This window comes from Marmota flaviventris, chromosome 17 (assembly GCF_047511675.1).
Source record: "Marmota flaviventris isolate mMarFla1 chromosome 17, mMarFla1.hap1, whole genome shotgun sequence".
NCBI classification, from domain to species: Eukaryota; Metazoa; Chordata; class Mammalia; order Rodentia; family Sciuridae; genus Marmota; species Marmota flaviventris.
The window spans coordinates 71,201,793-71,218,241 of NC_092514.1; the positions used below are offsets into that span (position 1 = coordinate 71,201,793).

At 45.8% G+C, this 16,449-nt stretch overlaps 1 protein-coding gene across 3 annotated transcripts; it reads left to right on the forward strand.

Annotated features, from left to right (window-relative positions):
- The first annotated feature begins 41 nt into the window (after window positions 1-41).
- Mtnap1 (mitochondrial nucleoid associated protein 1) lies at window positions 42-15,331 on the forward strand. 3 transcript variants are annotated; one of them, XR_011705105.1, is made up of 7 exons: window positions 43-138; window positions 642-746; window positions 3,077-4,575; window positions 9,277-9,384; window positions 9,893-10,000; window positions 11,502-11,655; window positions 14,587-15,331. XR_011705105.1 is itself a non-coding variant. In XM_027946199.2 (6 exons), exons 3-6 carry the CDS (start codon window positions 3,084-3,086, stop codon window positions 11,522-11,524), a joined length of 1,731 nt encoding a protein of 576 aa, XP_027802000.2. In that variant the 5' UTR covers window positions 43-138; window positions 642-746; window positions 3,077-3,083; the 3' UTR covers window positions 11,525-15,331. The 3 variants fall into 3 exon arrangements, 2 of the variants coding, with proteins under 2 accessions (XP_027802001.2, XP_027802000.2); XM_027946199.2 differs by having other exon boundaries at window positions 11,502-15,331; XM_027946200.2 differs by lacking the exon at window positions 9,277-9,384 and having other exon boundaries at window positions 42-138; window positions 11,502-15,331.
- Window positions 15,332-16,449: the final 1,118 nt, after the last annotated feature.

The following is a 16,449-nucleotide window of genomic DNA, read 5'->3' on the forward strand; positions in this document are numbered from 1 at the left end:
GGTAACCCCGCCCACAGGAAAAGGCGGGCTCGCAGGGGGAGGTGCGACTGGAGCTTCTGGGAGAGCGGACCCTGTCGGAGGTGGCCCGAGCGTTCGCCTGTTCACAGCCAGGACGGAATAGAGTCAAACTCCAACCAGGTTGAAAATACATTAACTTATGCCTCAATAATTGACACAAGTATTTTAATTGAATCCCTGTTTGGTAACGCTTCAGAAGACTTAGGCGGGCCCCATCAGGCAGCGGCGCGGATGCCTGCCGCGGGTCCCGGGTCTGGGGGTTGGAAGGCGCACGCGGGCTGCCCAGGGTCGACGCGGCGCTGCCCGGACTTTCAGGTGTGCGGAGGTGCCGACGCTGCTCGGCGGCGAGTCCCCAAGGGTGAAGCTGCTTCCCACGGCCCGCGCTCTAGGACTGGGGGGAGACCCGAGGCTAGAGCGGGACGGCGAGGCGGAGAGGCCCGCTGAGCCCTCGGGTCCCGCCCACCTGCTGGAGGGGGCGGGGCGAAGAGGTGCCCGCGGCAGGGGGCGCGGAGATGGCGTGTAGGTGGGCGGGGCTGCTGAGCCCGACTCGCCGCTGCGGCGACTTCCGGTGCAGCGGTTTCCCAGCTGCGCGTGCTGTCCAGTTGACTCGGTGTCTTACACAGACTGGCGGTAAAGTCTCCTCGGCCCGACGGAGCGGTGGAGAGAGAGCATGGGATCTGGCAGAAGCAGCCGCAGAACTAGCCGCCGCCTCTGCTAGAGGAGCTCGGGTAAGAGCAGGCGCCCGCCCGCGGGGAGACGGCGCGGTGCGAAGTGAGATTTTAATCGCTTAAATGGCTTCTTTAAGCCATTTAAGCCATTCCGAGGTCCTCCCGGAGGTGGGTGAGGCGGGAGGGCTGTGGAGGCCGACCCGTCCAACGGAGTCTCTCGGTTCCGACGGGATGGCTCCGGCGGTGTTTGGTAAGTAAACGGTCCGTGGCTTCCAACATACTGTCAGCGTGTTCTTCCGAAGAAAGAATCGTCGCTGGGCACAACTGGCAGGAGACGGTTTCGTTTTGCATGACTTCGTGTAGGTTACGTGGATATTTGTTTTGTGACCTCAGATTCTGCCTTCTGATCTATGTAATGGCCAGACGATATTCTCAGTTGCGGTACAGTGTAATTATGTTTGGAGAAAGAATTCATTCAACATGTTGCATGCCAGGCCCAGTGCTGGGTTTTGAACGCAGGATAGGCGTTCCCTGCCCTCTGGAACTATATAGGAACAAAAAGGTTTTTAAAAGAAGTAACTTTCAAATGAACTCTGGGATTAAACACTTTTCTTTTCTCAACTCTTAGGGTATATCAAAGAGGTGTAAATAATGCACGGTGTAAGTGCATTAAAACTTTTTTACATAGTATGTGTTTAACAAAGATGTTAAATGAAGCAAGTTTGTCAATAATTGTCATAATACAAACTTTGAGTGCATAACTGGGGACCATGTCTCTTCACATAGGTGTTTGTGCATTATATGTACATTTACAGTTTTGTGGGGTTTTTTAATATTTATTTTTTAGTTGTAGTTGGACACAATACCTTTATTTTATTTATTTATATGTGGTGCTGAGGATTGAACCTAGGACCTCACACGTGCTAGGCAAGCTCTTTACCACTGAGCCACAACCCCAGCCCATGTACATTTTATATGCATGTATGTGCATGCATATTACTAACATGCTAAATTTTGTAGAGCTTCATTTTTTATATCTAGATAATGGGAATTCTAATAATTTCCTCTTCCACTGCAATGGATCTTACAATTTTTTTTTTTTTCTTTTTTTGAGATGGTCTCACTATGGCTTGCCCTGAATTTGTGATTCTCCTGCCTTAGCCTCCCACATTGCTGAAATTACAAGTGTCACCATCATGCTTGGCATCATATATTGCTTTTGAAACCTTTGCTCTATTCAATAATTTTTGGATCCTGACCTGAGTTTAATTGGTCACTTTTCCATCCTTGAATAATGTAATTTTTTTTGTGCTGGGAATTGAACCCAGGAGTGCTTCACCACTGAGCTACATCCCCAGCCCTTTGATATTTTTTTTATTTTGAGACAGGGTCTCACTTAGTTGCTTAGGGCCTTTTTCAGTTTGTTGAGGCTGGTCTCAATCTTGTGATCCTTCTGCCTCAGTCTCCTGAGTCCCTGGGTTTATAGGCATGTGCTCCTGCGCCTAGCTCTTTAATGGTTTTTAAACAATTTATTTTCATGTAACATCCAATTGCTTAGCAATAACAAAAAATATAAACAAATAAACATTTTATTCTGGTTGGTGTTTTGGTCATCTTTTCCTTACACTAACCACTAATTTATTAGATATAAGTCTTTAGGTCTTAGTTACTGTTTTGGTTAGGTTTTTTTTGCTGCTGTGACTAAAAGACCCAACCAGCACAATTGTAGGGGAGGAAGAGTTTATTAGAGGGCTCAAGGTTTCAGAGGGCTCAGTCCATAGAAGGCCAGCTCCATTCCTCAGGGCTCAAGGTGATGCAGAACATCATGGCGGAAGAGTGTGGCAGAGGGAAGCAGCTCACAAGAAGCAGAAAGAGTTAGTCTCCATTCCCCAGATACAAAATATATGCCCCAAAGCCACTCCCCAATTCCCACCTCCTCTAACCACACCCCACCACTACGATTACCACTTAGTTAATCAGGGGATTCATTCACTGATTGGCTTAAGACTTTTATCACCCAATTATTTCTTCTCTAAACCTTCTTAAATTGTCTCACACATGAGGTTTTGGGGGACACCATATCTAAATCATAACAGTTACCTTCTTGTTAGAAATATTGAAAAAAATCTCTGTCTTTTCTATAACAGATTTCTAGAAGACTTTAAGAAAAAGTAAAATACTAAGCATAAATAGAACCAGGAATATTTATCCTAATATCAAGGTCTGTCTTCTGATTTTTGCCTCTATACAAAAAAGAATGAATGAAAACAAAATTTTAAAGTTTCCTTTAACCTAGGTGTTCCAAATGAGTTTAAAAGGTAAAACACATATATCAAATAGTGGTGTTTACAAGCTCTGTGCTCCTCACTTCTCATGTTTGCCTTTTTCAGGAAGAGGATGCGTGATCTTCCACCCAGAATGGAAGTGTGCCCTTATTGTAAGAAGCCATTTAAGCGATTAAAATCTCACTTGCCATACTGTAAGATGAGAGAACCAACCATATCTGCTGATCAGAAAGTTTATCCATCCAAGCCAGCTACACTTCCACGTGCTAAAAAACTGAAGGGGCCAACCAAGGACTTAATTCAAACTAAAGGGAGAGAGTTAGAGACAGAGAGTGAGGAAAGAAATACCATACTGACAAGGGACAAATCAGAACAGTTGTTGCTCTCTTCACTATTAGCTGTTGGCCCAGAAAAAGCAAATACTGCAAAGGATCAAAGCCAGCTGTCCTTTACAGTGCCAAAGCACACTGAACCAAAGACAGCTTCCCAAGGTGAAACTAAGGCCCGGCTTGATGCATCAGATAACACCTCTGCTGAAAGAGAACTTGCCCAAGATTGGCTTAAATCAGAGAGAAGTAGATGTGATCCTTCAGAAATGGAAGCAGATTTACTGGTTGGCCCAGTGGAACTTTCTTTGTCAAATCAAGATAGAAAAAACTCCTCAGCCCTGCCTGATGAGGTACAAGCCACTTCTGTTAATCTGAAATCAGACACAATTGATCCCCAAAGACAAGGGCTTCCAGTTAAATTAATAGATGTATCCATGGCTGATAATCATTGTTCTCCAAGGAATCTGAGCAAAGGAGTTCAAAGATTAAGAGTATCCATGTGGAGCAAAGAAAGAGATTCCAGAGGAAAAGGTTGCCTCCCAGGAGCCTCTGCTGACGCTGGTGACACTGAGACTCTGGAAAAGAAGTCAGCATCACCCACTGTGGGCCTTCATGTTAGCCCGTTAGGTGAAATCCAAGTCAAGGAGAACCAAGGAAAAGGACTTGGCCTTGGAGCAGAAACCTGTGGGAGCAAAGGGAATGCAGAGGGAAGTGGGTCTGCCACAGAAGTGCAGGAGCAGGCCTCCGTGAGCCATGGCTCTGAGCACTTTAACACTGGCGCTTCAGCCTCAGAGGGGAAGTTGGAAGATTCAGGTCCATTTCCAATTCTGTTCACTCCACAGGAGGTAGCTTACAGTGAGTTTCTTTCTGCATCAAAGTCAGATAATCAAAGTCTTGTTTCTCTGGTTATAAAATCTCTTCAAGAAGAGAAAGCACAATTCTGCAATCATCAGCAAGTTCCTGGTGTAAAGTTATTAGCTGAGATTGAGGCACGAATTCTGGAGCCCAGATCTGGCTGTGGGCCCCCAGCATTGTACACTGGGTTCCCGCAGTCTCTGCATGCAGCTCAGCATCCATTTTCTAAAAGCTCCTTAATCAGTTATTTTGGTACTGCTGAAAGAAAGAGGCTTCCTAGCTCCATGGGGTTGGAGTGGTTTCCAGAGCTCTATCCTGGTTATCTTGGACTAGGGGTATTGCCGGGGAAGCCTCAGTATTGGAACTCAGTGGCCCAGAAGCCCCAGCTCTCCAGTCCTCAGGGAGAAAGTGTCTCACAAGGTAAAGTAGCTCATTTTCAAGGGCCATCCAGCCCATCCCGAAATCTGGTATTTTTTAAAATAGAAGAGAATACTAGGGCTAGGGCTCAGTGGTGGAGTGCCCGCCTACCATGCTTTTACTAAGACAGTCTTGGTGGTGATCTCTTTTTCTGGGGGTGTACCAGGGATTAAACTCAGGGGTGCTCTACCACTGAGCCACATCACCAGCCCTATTTTGTATTTTATTTAGAGACAGGGTCTCACTGAGTTGCTAAGTGCCTTGCTATTACTGAGGCTGGCTTTGAACTTGCAGTCCTCCTGCCTCAGCCTCCTGAGCTGCTGGGATTGCAGGCATGCGCCACCACGCTTGGCTTTGATGGTGGTCTTAACGGTTTCGAGAACATTACTTCTTGCTCAAGGGGTCAGTAGTAGTGATTTATCATTCTCTGTTTGTCCCACAAGGGCTGACTATTGAATTAGGGCAAGCTGATACTCTAGAGCAGTTGAGTTTCTGCATCAGGAAGAGGCTTGACTGGTAGAAAGTGGATGGATAAAGACTGCTGAATTCACCTAAATAGAGCAAGCACTGGGTCTAAAATTCAGTAAGGACCAGGTTGCACAGAAAATAAATTCCAAGTTTATAGTCAAATGCAACATCTGCAAGTTTGGAATAGCAGAGGAAGTAGCAGAAGCTGTTTGTGGAGTTAGGGGTACGAGGGGTTAAAACTGGACAGAGAAGTGGCAGTAGAGTCACATAGCTGGAAGTGGAGACTGAGATTGGCCAGGAAGATGAGGGACCAGGAATGAGCATGTGGCAGGAAGGGGGTAGAAGTCTGTGCATTGGAAGAACTGGGCCACAGAGCTTAGGAGCCAAGATTAGAGCCAGCGGTTGAGCCTCAAGACCTGAAAGATGGGGTCCGAAGGATTGGGAAGAGACACAGGTATTGAAACTGACCTTGATTGTCATCTCTTTAAGAAGCTGTCTAGGTAGGTTGGGTGGAGGTGGCCCAAGTGGGAGCCAGGACGATCCTGACCCATTTCAGGTATCCTTGCCTTTCTCTGCAGGACCTCACCTTTATTACTAAACTACCTCTCTAGTTACTCCACACAAAGCTTTGTCATTGTGCTCACCAGGAAGCCTTTTCTGTAAGACTTTTTAAGGGTATAAAGTAGCATCCTTCTCTGTTGTGTCTTGGTCATTGGTATTTTCAGGCTGTCTTTATAGGAGACCTGTAACAACTCAGAATAGGTTTGCCCCTGTAAAACTGATGTTTCCTCCTCAAAAAGGAGGTATTTTTCCCCTTTCTGGTATATTTTGCAAATGATCACTTATTCATTAAACAGCTACTTGTCTGACCTCTAATTATCCTTTTTTTGTTGTTGTTTTGTTTTGTTTTAATACTATGCTGGGGATTGAAGCCAGGGCCTCATGTATGCTGCTGAGCTAAACAGGCCTTAACATCTTCAGCTTTGATAGGAAGTTGTCTGAAGTTGTCATTGTCTGGAGGTCAAGCTCCTTCTCCACATTAACACAGATTTAGCTACATTAACAGTTGTGTTGATTGAGTTTTCAGAGTACTTCTCTATTTTGCAAAGGACAAAACAGGCAGAGAGGATTAGTGATTTGTCCAAGGTCATGTTGCCAGTAAGTGGTGGAATCGCACTAGAACCTGTCTCCTGCAGCCTCCTTCATCCCTCCGGCCGTACAGACTGTAGAAAGCATGCCATGAGAAACCCGAGTCACAGCTCCAGACTTTACTGTGTTTTACTTGCACACATAGACACCCACCCCATGTAAATCCCTCTGACAAACAGGACTCCTTTGTTTCCTCCTTTATCATTTATAGTGCTAAAGAGTGTCTCTGTTAAATCCATTTTTCATTTTATAGGAAAAGGGGACTACTGTTGATCAGTGATGACTGTGTCATTGTGCCTGGTACATTACATATCCTCTTGTTTAATATCATAAAAGTTCTGAGGTGATGTTATTGTTTCCACCCTCTTATACAAGAGGGACCTGAGCCTTGGATGTCTGAAGAGACTTGATCTCATTCCTACAATAAGTAACAGTCAGGAGTCAGATCCAGACTGGCTGATCTTAACCTTACCTGAGGCTTACTATTTTATTTGAGGTCATTAGTAGTCAGTATCTTGCTTAACATGAGTTATTAACTGAGTCATTTCACGTCAGTGGGTCCCAAGGATACAATAATAAGCAATTCTGTAACTTAAAACGTTATGATTTTGTTATGAAATATGATTTTTCCTTCAACAATAAGTAGTAAGTCATGGCTGGTATCTCTTGTTGTACTTACTGTGTTTAGCTTGGTATTTCTGCATCAGATGATAGGGTGTGGTTATTACAGGGCCTCTACTTCTGTAACTGAGATACTAGTGATTAACGCTTAGACTGAGATGCTGCCACCAAGTGAACAAAACTCACTAGGGACAGAGACCTGAGGATCTCAGTTAACGTCAAGACCTTATCCCACAGTTGGCCAAAGACTTTAGCAAGGCCACTGAATTAAAAGGGATTAAAAGGTAATGTCATTGTCCCTTCAGAATGCTTTGTAATTTCACCAGTCAACAGCTACCTGCAGTGACTGCAAATTAAAATTGAACTTTGCAGGGCTGGGGATACAGCTAAGTTGGTTGAGTGCTTGCCTCGCATGCACAAGGCCCTAGGTTCAATCCCCAGCACCTCCCAAAAAAAAGAACTTGCAGAAAGGAATAGGCCGTGGCCTCCTTTGCTGGGGCAAGACCTTGGGAAAGCCATTGGCCTCTCCTCTATAGGAGCCAGCTCGCTGCTTCCATCCTAGAGGCAGGGCCAAGGAGCTCACGGTCATTGAGTTCCCTGTGTGTCAAGGATGACGCTGCAGGCCTGCACAGGCCTCGGGTGATGTCTTGCTGCCCTAGAAGGTTGGGGTTACCTCCTTCTGGAAATGAGGAAACTTGAGTTTCAGAAAGGAAAAATCACTTCCCAGATCAGTTTCCAGTTAATGATGGGCACATAATGTTCCCTGGTGGTATTTGCCAAGCTTTTCCAGGAAGCGTTTCTTCTCCTTGGACCGTGGGCCTCAGGATTGTGTCCGATTTACTTCCCCACATCCGGAAACGTGGTCCAGCAACTAGTTCTCGTACATCTGACCTGAGTTGGGTACACCAGATGCTAGGGCTCCCTAGGCCTGAGAGCATGAGAGACCGTCGTGACGTTTTGATGAAATGGGCTAGAGCCAGAAGTTTTCCTGGCTAAGAGAAACGCATGTGTTGTAGCCTAGAACGGGACCTGCTGGGGCACACTGGCCGTTCTGAGCATGCAGCTTAGTCATATATGGTCAGGAATAAGATATAGCATCATTTGCAATCATCTTCTGAGGCTTAGCCAGAAGAGTTTTCATGGACTTACTACAAAGGGAATTTTGAACCCAGGAGTGCTCTACCACTGAGCTACAACACTAACACTTATTTATTTAGAGACTAGCGATTTAACTCAGGAACACCTTACCCCTGAGCTCCCCAGCCTTTCACCATTTATTTATTTATTTATTTATTTATTTATTTGAGACAGGTCTTTTAAAGTTGCTGAGGCTGGCCTTGAACTTGACAATCCTCTTGCCTCAGCCTCCTGAGTTACTGGGATAAGAAGTGTGTGCTGCCACACCCAGCCAGGCTTTTGTTTTTTAGGAGACTAACTTTCACATTGCAGGAAAACCATCTGTATAATTTCTCAGAAGTTAACGTAACAATCATTTGATTAATATTTTTACATCCACAGCAACTTTACCACACCTACTAAATCTGTCAGCATTATTTGCTCAATTTATCCTTTCTTCTGATGAGCTAAACCAAGACCAGAGTAGAAATTACCTATCATTAAACATGGAGAAAAACAGGTGCAGAAAATGTTAACAAGTAGCACAGCCACCTTTGCTGATTTTTCCCATGTCAGACATGCAGAAAGGTTGGCTAGCCAGTAAGAGCAATGGGGAGTAGAGGCATTTTAGCTGTAGAAAGCAGTGCTCTAAAATCTGAAGCTTTTTGAGTGCCAACATGAGTTGAGCACCTACCAACTGTGAGACCTCAAGTTCAATCTCAGCATATCCAGAAAAAAAAAAAAAAAAAAAACAGGTACATTCATACTGTGTGGATAATGAATTTCAGGGGTAGGGTTGGAGCTCAGTGGTCAGTTGATGCTTCGCTTGCAGTAAGGCCCTGGGTTCCATCCCCAACACCCCCAAAAAATAAGAATTTTGCATTTAGATCTTGGTTCCGTCCCAAAAATATCTCATTATATATGCATATATTTCTGATTTTGAAAAATTCAAAGTAATTCTGCATACCCCAGCATTCCAGGTAAGGAATATTCAACTTATAGTTGAAAATCATACTCTTTACTAAAATTAGTTCAGCAGCCGGTAGAACTTAACAAGTAGTTCATTTGGTTAAGCATGTGTATGTGGATTATCTGGACAGTATATTCATCAGTCAAAAATAATTATAAGGTCCTGATTGCCAGGGAGTTCCTCGGCCTTCTGAAAATACTTTCTTTGACCTGGAATAAATTTGACTTTCAACACTTGCCTACAGTCCAGTGCGGAGCTCACTCATGCACTTGTATGAGTGAGCTTTTCTGAGGGCTAGCTCTGGGAACCTTTGACACTGAATGTTGGGGAAGGGGCGAATCTAGACCAACTATCACAGTGACTTCTGTTTGGAACCGTAGTTCCTTTGTTGGGAAGAAGTTCGACTGGTTTAAGGAGTTTGGAGCCCCCGGCCAGGCTTACCACCTCCAGCTTTCCTCTGAGGAGGCTCTTGGGAGCTGTGCACAAAGGTGAGGCTGGAGCTTTTAACTGTTGGGGTCCATTGCTGGCTTCAGGTGTTCTTACTTGCTATAAAGCAAGGAGAGGAAAAGGAAAAATCATGGCTGTCATCTGTTCATCATTTTCATTTTGGAGTTGGACACATGGCAAGCACCAAAGCTCTGCAGCAGCAGCAGCCAGTTATTAACCCTGCCCTTCCTCATGCTGCCACCTGTCCCCACCTCCCTTGCCCACAGTGACTGAGCCTCCTTCCATGATCAGAAAGACACTACCCTCAGGTTAACCAGTCACATTGGTCCCCGCCCCTTTAAAGATGTTAACCAATCCCAAACACAAGAATAAGTGGTTGGAATTTATTAAAGTCTTTTATATTTTAGCCTTTTCATCTGTTTAAGGTTCATGTCTATATTATATTCACCTGTGTAGGTTCCATCACCTGCACTAATGGGTAACTTGATGAACGTGTAGGTAATGCTGTGGTTCTGGCTCAGGGTGACAGATGCGTTTCTCTCTGCGCAGGCTGGATCAGGTGCAGCACCACGGTGAAGAAGAGTGGGATTGGTGGCATCACTATGCTCTTCACGGGGTACTTCATCCTCTGCTGTAGCTGGAGCTTCCAGCATCTGAGTAAGCCTTTCTGCAGTTTTAGCAAAATGACAAGTCACATCCCATTGTAGCGAGTGCTGGGGATTCTCCAAATGGCTTTTCATATCAAGGACACCTAGTGAATGAGCTATTGCCTGGGTGTTGGCAGTTTTTATTAGAGGTTTTGTTTATAATGGCATGTATGAGATTTGACCAGAATTCACATAATTGCTCTTGTCCACTATTTAATGTGGTCACTGGAGGTCTGATGGTCGTGTTTTTCTCCTTTAAGCTGTTTCCTGCTAAAGGAAAGGCACTTTCCTTGGTACCTACGAGCTCCTTTTTAGCACTGAAACGAAACAGCTTTCTGCCCCAGAAGAGAGGAAGGGACGAGGACACAACTTTCACTCTAGTTATGAGATTCAGCTGCACCAAGTCTTAACCAGAAGGAAAATACCAGAATTTCATTCCCCTTTTAAAGTATTATTCTATAAAAATAGGGGGTTTTGTTGTTTATGGTACAGGGATGTTGTTAGGGATTGAACCCAAAAGGCTATACCACTGAGTTATATCGTAAGCCCTTTTTGTTTTTATTTTGAGATAGAGTTTTGCTAAGTTGCCTTGAACTTGTAATCCTTCTGCCTCAGCATCTCTAATGGTTGGAATTATAGGTGTGTGCCTCTGCACCCAGCCTAAAAACAGATTCTTATAGTTTAAAAGAGGACATTATAGAAAGCTATCAGAAAAGTGCAGTATTTTCCCACAGTTTAGAAAAGAGAAAAAAAAAATGACACTTTCAAATGAAAGCTTTCAGTGTAAAAGTAAGATAATATTGTATACTAAAGGCCAACATATTCACAAACTGGATAACAGGATTTCTTTTTGTTTTTTTTTTTTTGTTTTTGGGGGGATGGGGGGTACTGAGGATTGAACTCAAGCACTCGACCACGGAGCCACATCCCCAACCCTATTTTGTATTTTATTAAAGACAGGGTCTCACTGAGTGGCTTAGCGTCTTGCTTTGGCTGAGGCTGGCTTTGAACTCACTATCCTCCTGCCTCAGCCTCCCGAGCCGCTGGATTACAGGCATGCGCCACTGTTCCCATCAGAACTTCTTGTTTTAAAAAGTCAGGATTTGAATCTGATTGAATGTTTGGGGCTAGGTAAAGGGACAGGCCATGCCTCAGGAGTAGGCCGTGGCCCCCCATGTGCTGACTGGCGGGGCAGAGCTGCCAGCCCGTCTGAGACCCCAGACCATCAATAAGAAGTTAAGTGAGGAGATCCAAAAGCAAGTCCTTCCTCCCAGAGAAAAAGGCTTCCCTACAGTTGTGCCCCTTGAAAGGGATTAGTTAGATGTTTGGTAGATGTGATGTTTGTCACCTGTCAAAATCAAAGTTGAGAACATGAAGCAAAAACTTCTCTTTGTCCAAGACTATTCCCATATTTGTAAAATAAGAACGGAATGATCTGTGGAGGCAGGCATAAGAAGCCATCCATAGAGGTGGCCTCTTGGGTCCTTACGTTTATCTCTGCTTGTCCAAAGAGCTGCAGCGCTGGCGTAAGTGACCTTCACTGGACACCACTGAAGCCAGAGTCTGGAGCCTCAGGAGCCATGCGATGCCTACGCAGCAGGAGGGGGAGTCAGAGAATAAAGTCACTGGAATCTAAAACAGTCGTGGAGAGCGCATTTTATTAAGGTAGATGATCTGGTTCTGTCTGAGGTTTCTTTGGCTTGCTTTCAAAAGTGACTGAATTACTTAAAAGACCATTTTTTGTTTAATCATGAAATTGTTATTCAAAATGATGTGAAGATGAAAAAGTAGGTCATTTAAATTAAGACGCTACTTCTCAGTTCTCATTAAAAAGCAGTATCTCCGGTTTAAATTTCTCCCTAAAGTTGTTCTCTAAACCTTGGTGTTTTGCCATTTGTTTATGGGAGATACTAGAGACTCCCTATGTACTAATAAAGGACACTGTCCAAATTGGCAGAAAATAAGCTTACATGGAGGCCCTTGCCCTTTGAGCCTCTGGGCCCTCGAGCAGACCTTGGCAGGTGAGAGAAATGTACAGAGGCTGGGGTCTGAGTGGCAGGGAGTCTGTGGAAAGGGCACTTAAATACTTCTGCAAATGCTTCCTAAGCTGACTAAAAATAGCAAACCAACAGAATGTTAAGGTACCTTTGTGCATTTTCAGCAAGTGTGGCAGTGAGCACGGATCTCCTTTTATTATCTCTTCCTGGGAACTTCAGAATCCCACCCCACCCCTTCCCAAGCACCTGTGAATGACAGACAGCCCTTTCCATTTGTTAGTGTTAGCCTGGGCTGGTGGGTTTTCTGGGCCTCTTCCCCTCATCAGAGTACTGAGTGGAGCCAGTGCAGTGGTGCCCGCTGTGACCCCAGCTACTGGGGAGCCTGAGGCAGGAGGATCGGACATCCCAGGCAGCCCTGACAACTTAGCAAGTAAAAGGGCTCTGCTCAGGGGTAGTGTGCCCCTGGGTTCAAGCCCGAGTACAGGGGGAAAATACTCAATGTCCAATTGTTCAATCCCCGACAGTAACGTGGGTATCTGTAGACAGGGATGAGGCGGTGTAAGTGGGAAGCCATTTCTCCAACCCACTACAGCACAAGCCAGCTGGCCTCGCACACTGCCCAGGCTATGCATACCTCCCTCTCTCGGCTTTGCCTGTGACATCCTCGTGCAAGACACAGAGGTCAGGCCCTTTCCCCAGCTCCTGCACAGCCATGCAAGAGCAGGCTTGCTCTCCCGGGCCAGTATGTATGTGTGCTCATTGCTTTCTTTCTCTCCTCAGAACTTGGACTCTCAGTCTGCTTCATCCTCCCTCAAGTGGCTTAGATTTAATTCTGCTGCAAATTCTCATAGTTAAGGAAAAGGTACTCAGAAGGGTGGCTCCATAAACCAGAATTCTCCACAAGGAGAGGTCACAGTCGAGGATAAGAGGGTGCCCAAACTTACTTGAGCCCCAGAACAGTCTCTCTTTAGAAAGGGCCTCGTGTCTCTCCTTAATCTCCCTTTAATGAAACACAGGAATCCCTTCCACGCCTCCTCTTTGTCCACAAGGTCAGAAACTACACTGCCCTCTTTTCCTGATCCCTCAGCAGGAACAACAGACTCCTGCAGCCCTAACTCAGATCAGCCAGTGCCTTTAAGTGAAGCCCCTCGTTTAGTTAGGGATTACCTCTGGCAATTTCACATAGCAGCAAAATTAAATAGTAGCAGCAAGATCAATGTGCCCCAAAAAGTGAAAATATTTACTGTACGGCCCTTTACAGAGTGTGCCGACCCCTACCCTAGAGAGCACAGCACCTCACCTCTTTGCTGGAGGGACGGGAGCCAGGAATCCCTGCTCTCGACACCTGGGCTAGGAAACAGTTCAACAGAAGAAGCCTGTCTTGAGTTGGCTCTAGTGCCATAGGGCCCTGTTCTGCCCCTGGGGCCACCCGTCACACCCAGGCGCAGAGGTAGCCCAAGGGCAGCATGTCACTCCCCAAGATTCTTACCCAGAACATCGACCTCACTAAATAAGCTAGTATCATTTGCAGTCAGAATGCTGAAGCATTAATGAAAAAGTTAATCACAGTAAATATCTTACATTCCTAAAAATGAGTTCCTTAATGAGAAGAAACTATTTCACAACCCATTGGTCCCAAAGGGTTAAAGCCCCGTGAAGACGAACAATGGCTTTAACATGATTTAGTTTACCTATGTTAATATGAGGTCTTTCTGTTTGACACTGGTCAGCATCAAGAATTCTAACTCTCCAGGCAAGGAGGTATGCACCTGAAATCCCAGCAGCTTTGGAGACTGAGTCAAGATCAGAGCCAGCCTCAGCAACTCAGTGAGGCCCTAAGCAACTTGCCAAGACCCTGTCTCAAAAAATAAAAAGGGTGAGGGATGTGGCTAAGTGGTTAAGTGCTCCTGGGTTCTATGCCTAGTACCAATAAATAAGATAAAAGAAGAATCTTAACTCAATGTAGCCACAAAGAGCAAACTGTGTTATCTGATTTCTTTGAACTAGATAGAATTGATTCTTAAATAAACATGGGTGGTTTTAAAGAAGGCCCTGGAGTGTCTCCATGTAGCACTTGTTACTCCCCTTATAGGGAGAGAAAGGCTTCCTCATCTGCTCCCTGATGGCTTCTAGGCTGGGAAAATAATGTAGACCTTTCGATGAGTCCTGAAAGGGAATCTTATGGTTTAATAAGCATTATAGAAAGAAGTTGATGACCGGGTGCTTCTTAGGTTTGGATCTAAACAGACAGCGTAACCAAGGGACACACAGATTAGCTGCAGGTGGCAGTGTGGACCTATACTTGGCGGTGTGAGGGTAGGTGTTTTGGTTCCTCTGTACAGACATCCACCAGGCTGCCCCTGCTAGCCAGCCCTAGTCACACATGTGATCTGGCAGGTTAAAGCTTCATCCACAGAGAGGAGATTTTCAGAACTGGAACAGTGGAGAGTGAGACTCTGCTACCTGGAGAAACCAGAGTGCTTCCTGGTGGTCACAGGGGGTGACCAGCCATCTCTTTTAAAGCCCCGTGAAGACGAACGATGGCTTTAACGTGATTTACCTTATCAAACAGCCTCTTTGTGTGCTGCCTCTTCTACAGCACTGGCAGGAGCCTCCCTGGGTGAGCCGCAGCGCCCAGCTGGCAGGGCAGAGCAGGAACTCCGGAAAGTCACCCTGAGCCTCCTGCAGGCAGACTAGTCCCGCCACATCCTGCACGGGAGCCGCAGCATGCCCAGGCTGAAGGTGGGAATGCAGCTTGCTGAGCACCTGTGTGAGGCCATGAAGACGGGTACTGGCTCTTGTTGAATCCTAAGTCACACCTAAAATACCTAAAAAAACTACATTTTTTTTCTGTTAAAAATAAAACGATGGGCTGGGCGTGGTGGTGCACACCTGTAATCCCAGCAGCTCAGGAGGCTAAGACAGGAGGATCACAAGTTCAAAGCCAGCCTCAGTAACAGTGAGGTGCTAAGCAGCTCAGTGAGACCCTGTCTCTAAATAAAACACAAAATAGGGCTGGGGATGTGGCTCAGTGGTCGAGTATCCTTGAGTTCAATCCCTGGTACCCCCCAAAAAATAAAATAAATCATGGAGATGTGGCTCTGTGGCAAAACACTTGCCTAGCATGTGTGGGCTACTGGATTCGATACTTAGCACCACATAAAAATAAAAAAAGACATTCTGTTAATCTACAACTACTAAATAAATTTTTTAAAAATAATACATAAAATCATTTCCAGGGCCGAGGATGTAGCAGTGCTACAGCATGGGCTTGGCATGTGTGAAACCTGGGGTGTGGTCCCCAGCACCACAAAATATAAAAATAAAAGCACTTTGTTGTATTATCCACAGGCTCTTCTGTACTTTGTGGAAACTCACATACTAAGGTCACTACTCTTTTTGCTTTTATAAAATAAACAATGCTGGTCAGTCGCCTTCTGCACAATCTCACAGCTGGGCAGATTGACCAGCTTCCTGGTGCTTCCTTTGGACTGTAAATTGGGGAGAGCCTTCCTTCCTTGCAGAGGCTCGGCACATCTGTTCCTTCCAGCCACAGGTGACAGAATGGGAACTCAGCAGCTGACCCAAAGCCCTGCACCTAGGCAGGGGGCCGAGCAGGTGTCCTCATCCTCACAACAGCCTGCGATGTGTGCTGACACACATTCCAGAACAAGGGATTTGTTGGTGTAGAGGCGCTCTTTCCACGTTAGCAGCCCTGGGTGGCTCCAGCTGACATCCAAACCCCTAGGCCTGACCCCTGCACCCTCACACCACCTTCACCCCACCTGCCACTTGCCTCCTAAAGGTGGGGAAGACTATCTCACGCCCCCTACCATTGCTGTCTTCCTCTCTGTCCCTTCAAAAGTCAACTTAGCTGCCACCTTTCTTTCCCAATGGAACGAATGGCATTTTTTCATTATAACAGTAAAAACAGCATTACAGTGAGCATTCCTTGTCACTTCCTTACCTCGCCAGGACAAGCCTTTTGTGTACCATCTCCTGCCTGGAGCCCCCACATAAGGCACAGAATGCATTCCCCTTAAAGGAAGCTGCACAGGGGAACTGGGGCTGGGGCTCAGTGGCAGAGCGCTTGCATAGCTGTGTGAGACTTGGGTTCAATAAACAAAGGTATTGTGTCCATCTACAACTTAAAAAAAATAAGCCGCACGGGGAAGCAGCTCTCATGCCAAAGAACCATTGGGTTTAATCACGTGTACAGCAGCCTCAAGGCTATTTGCGGGTGCCTTGTGCACAGAACCTGGGGGCTCGGGAGCAGAGTCATGCTCAGGGGAGCTCTAGATTCCACTTGCACATACTCAGTCCTGCCATGGTGCTTTATCTGCTCGTTCACAGGATGGAAAGACACACACCCACGTAGGGCAGGCTGGCTCGGCCCCAAGGCTGGGGCTGGCCTCACCCCAAAAGTGATGAGCTGCATCCCACCACGTGCTCATGAGTGCCT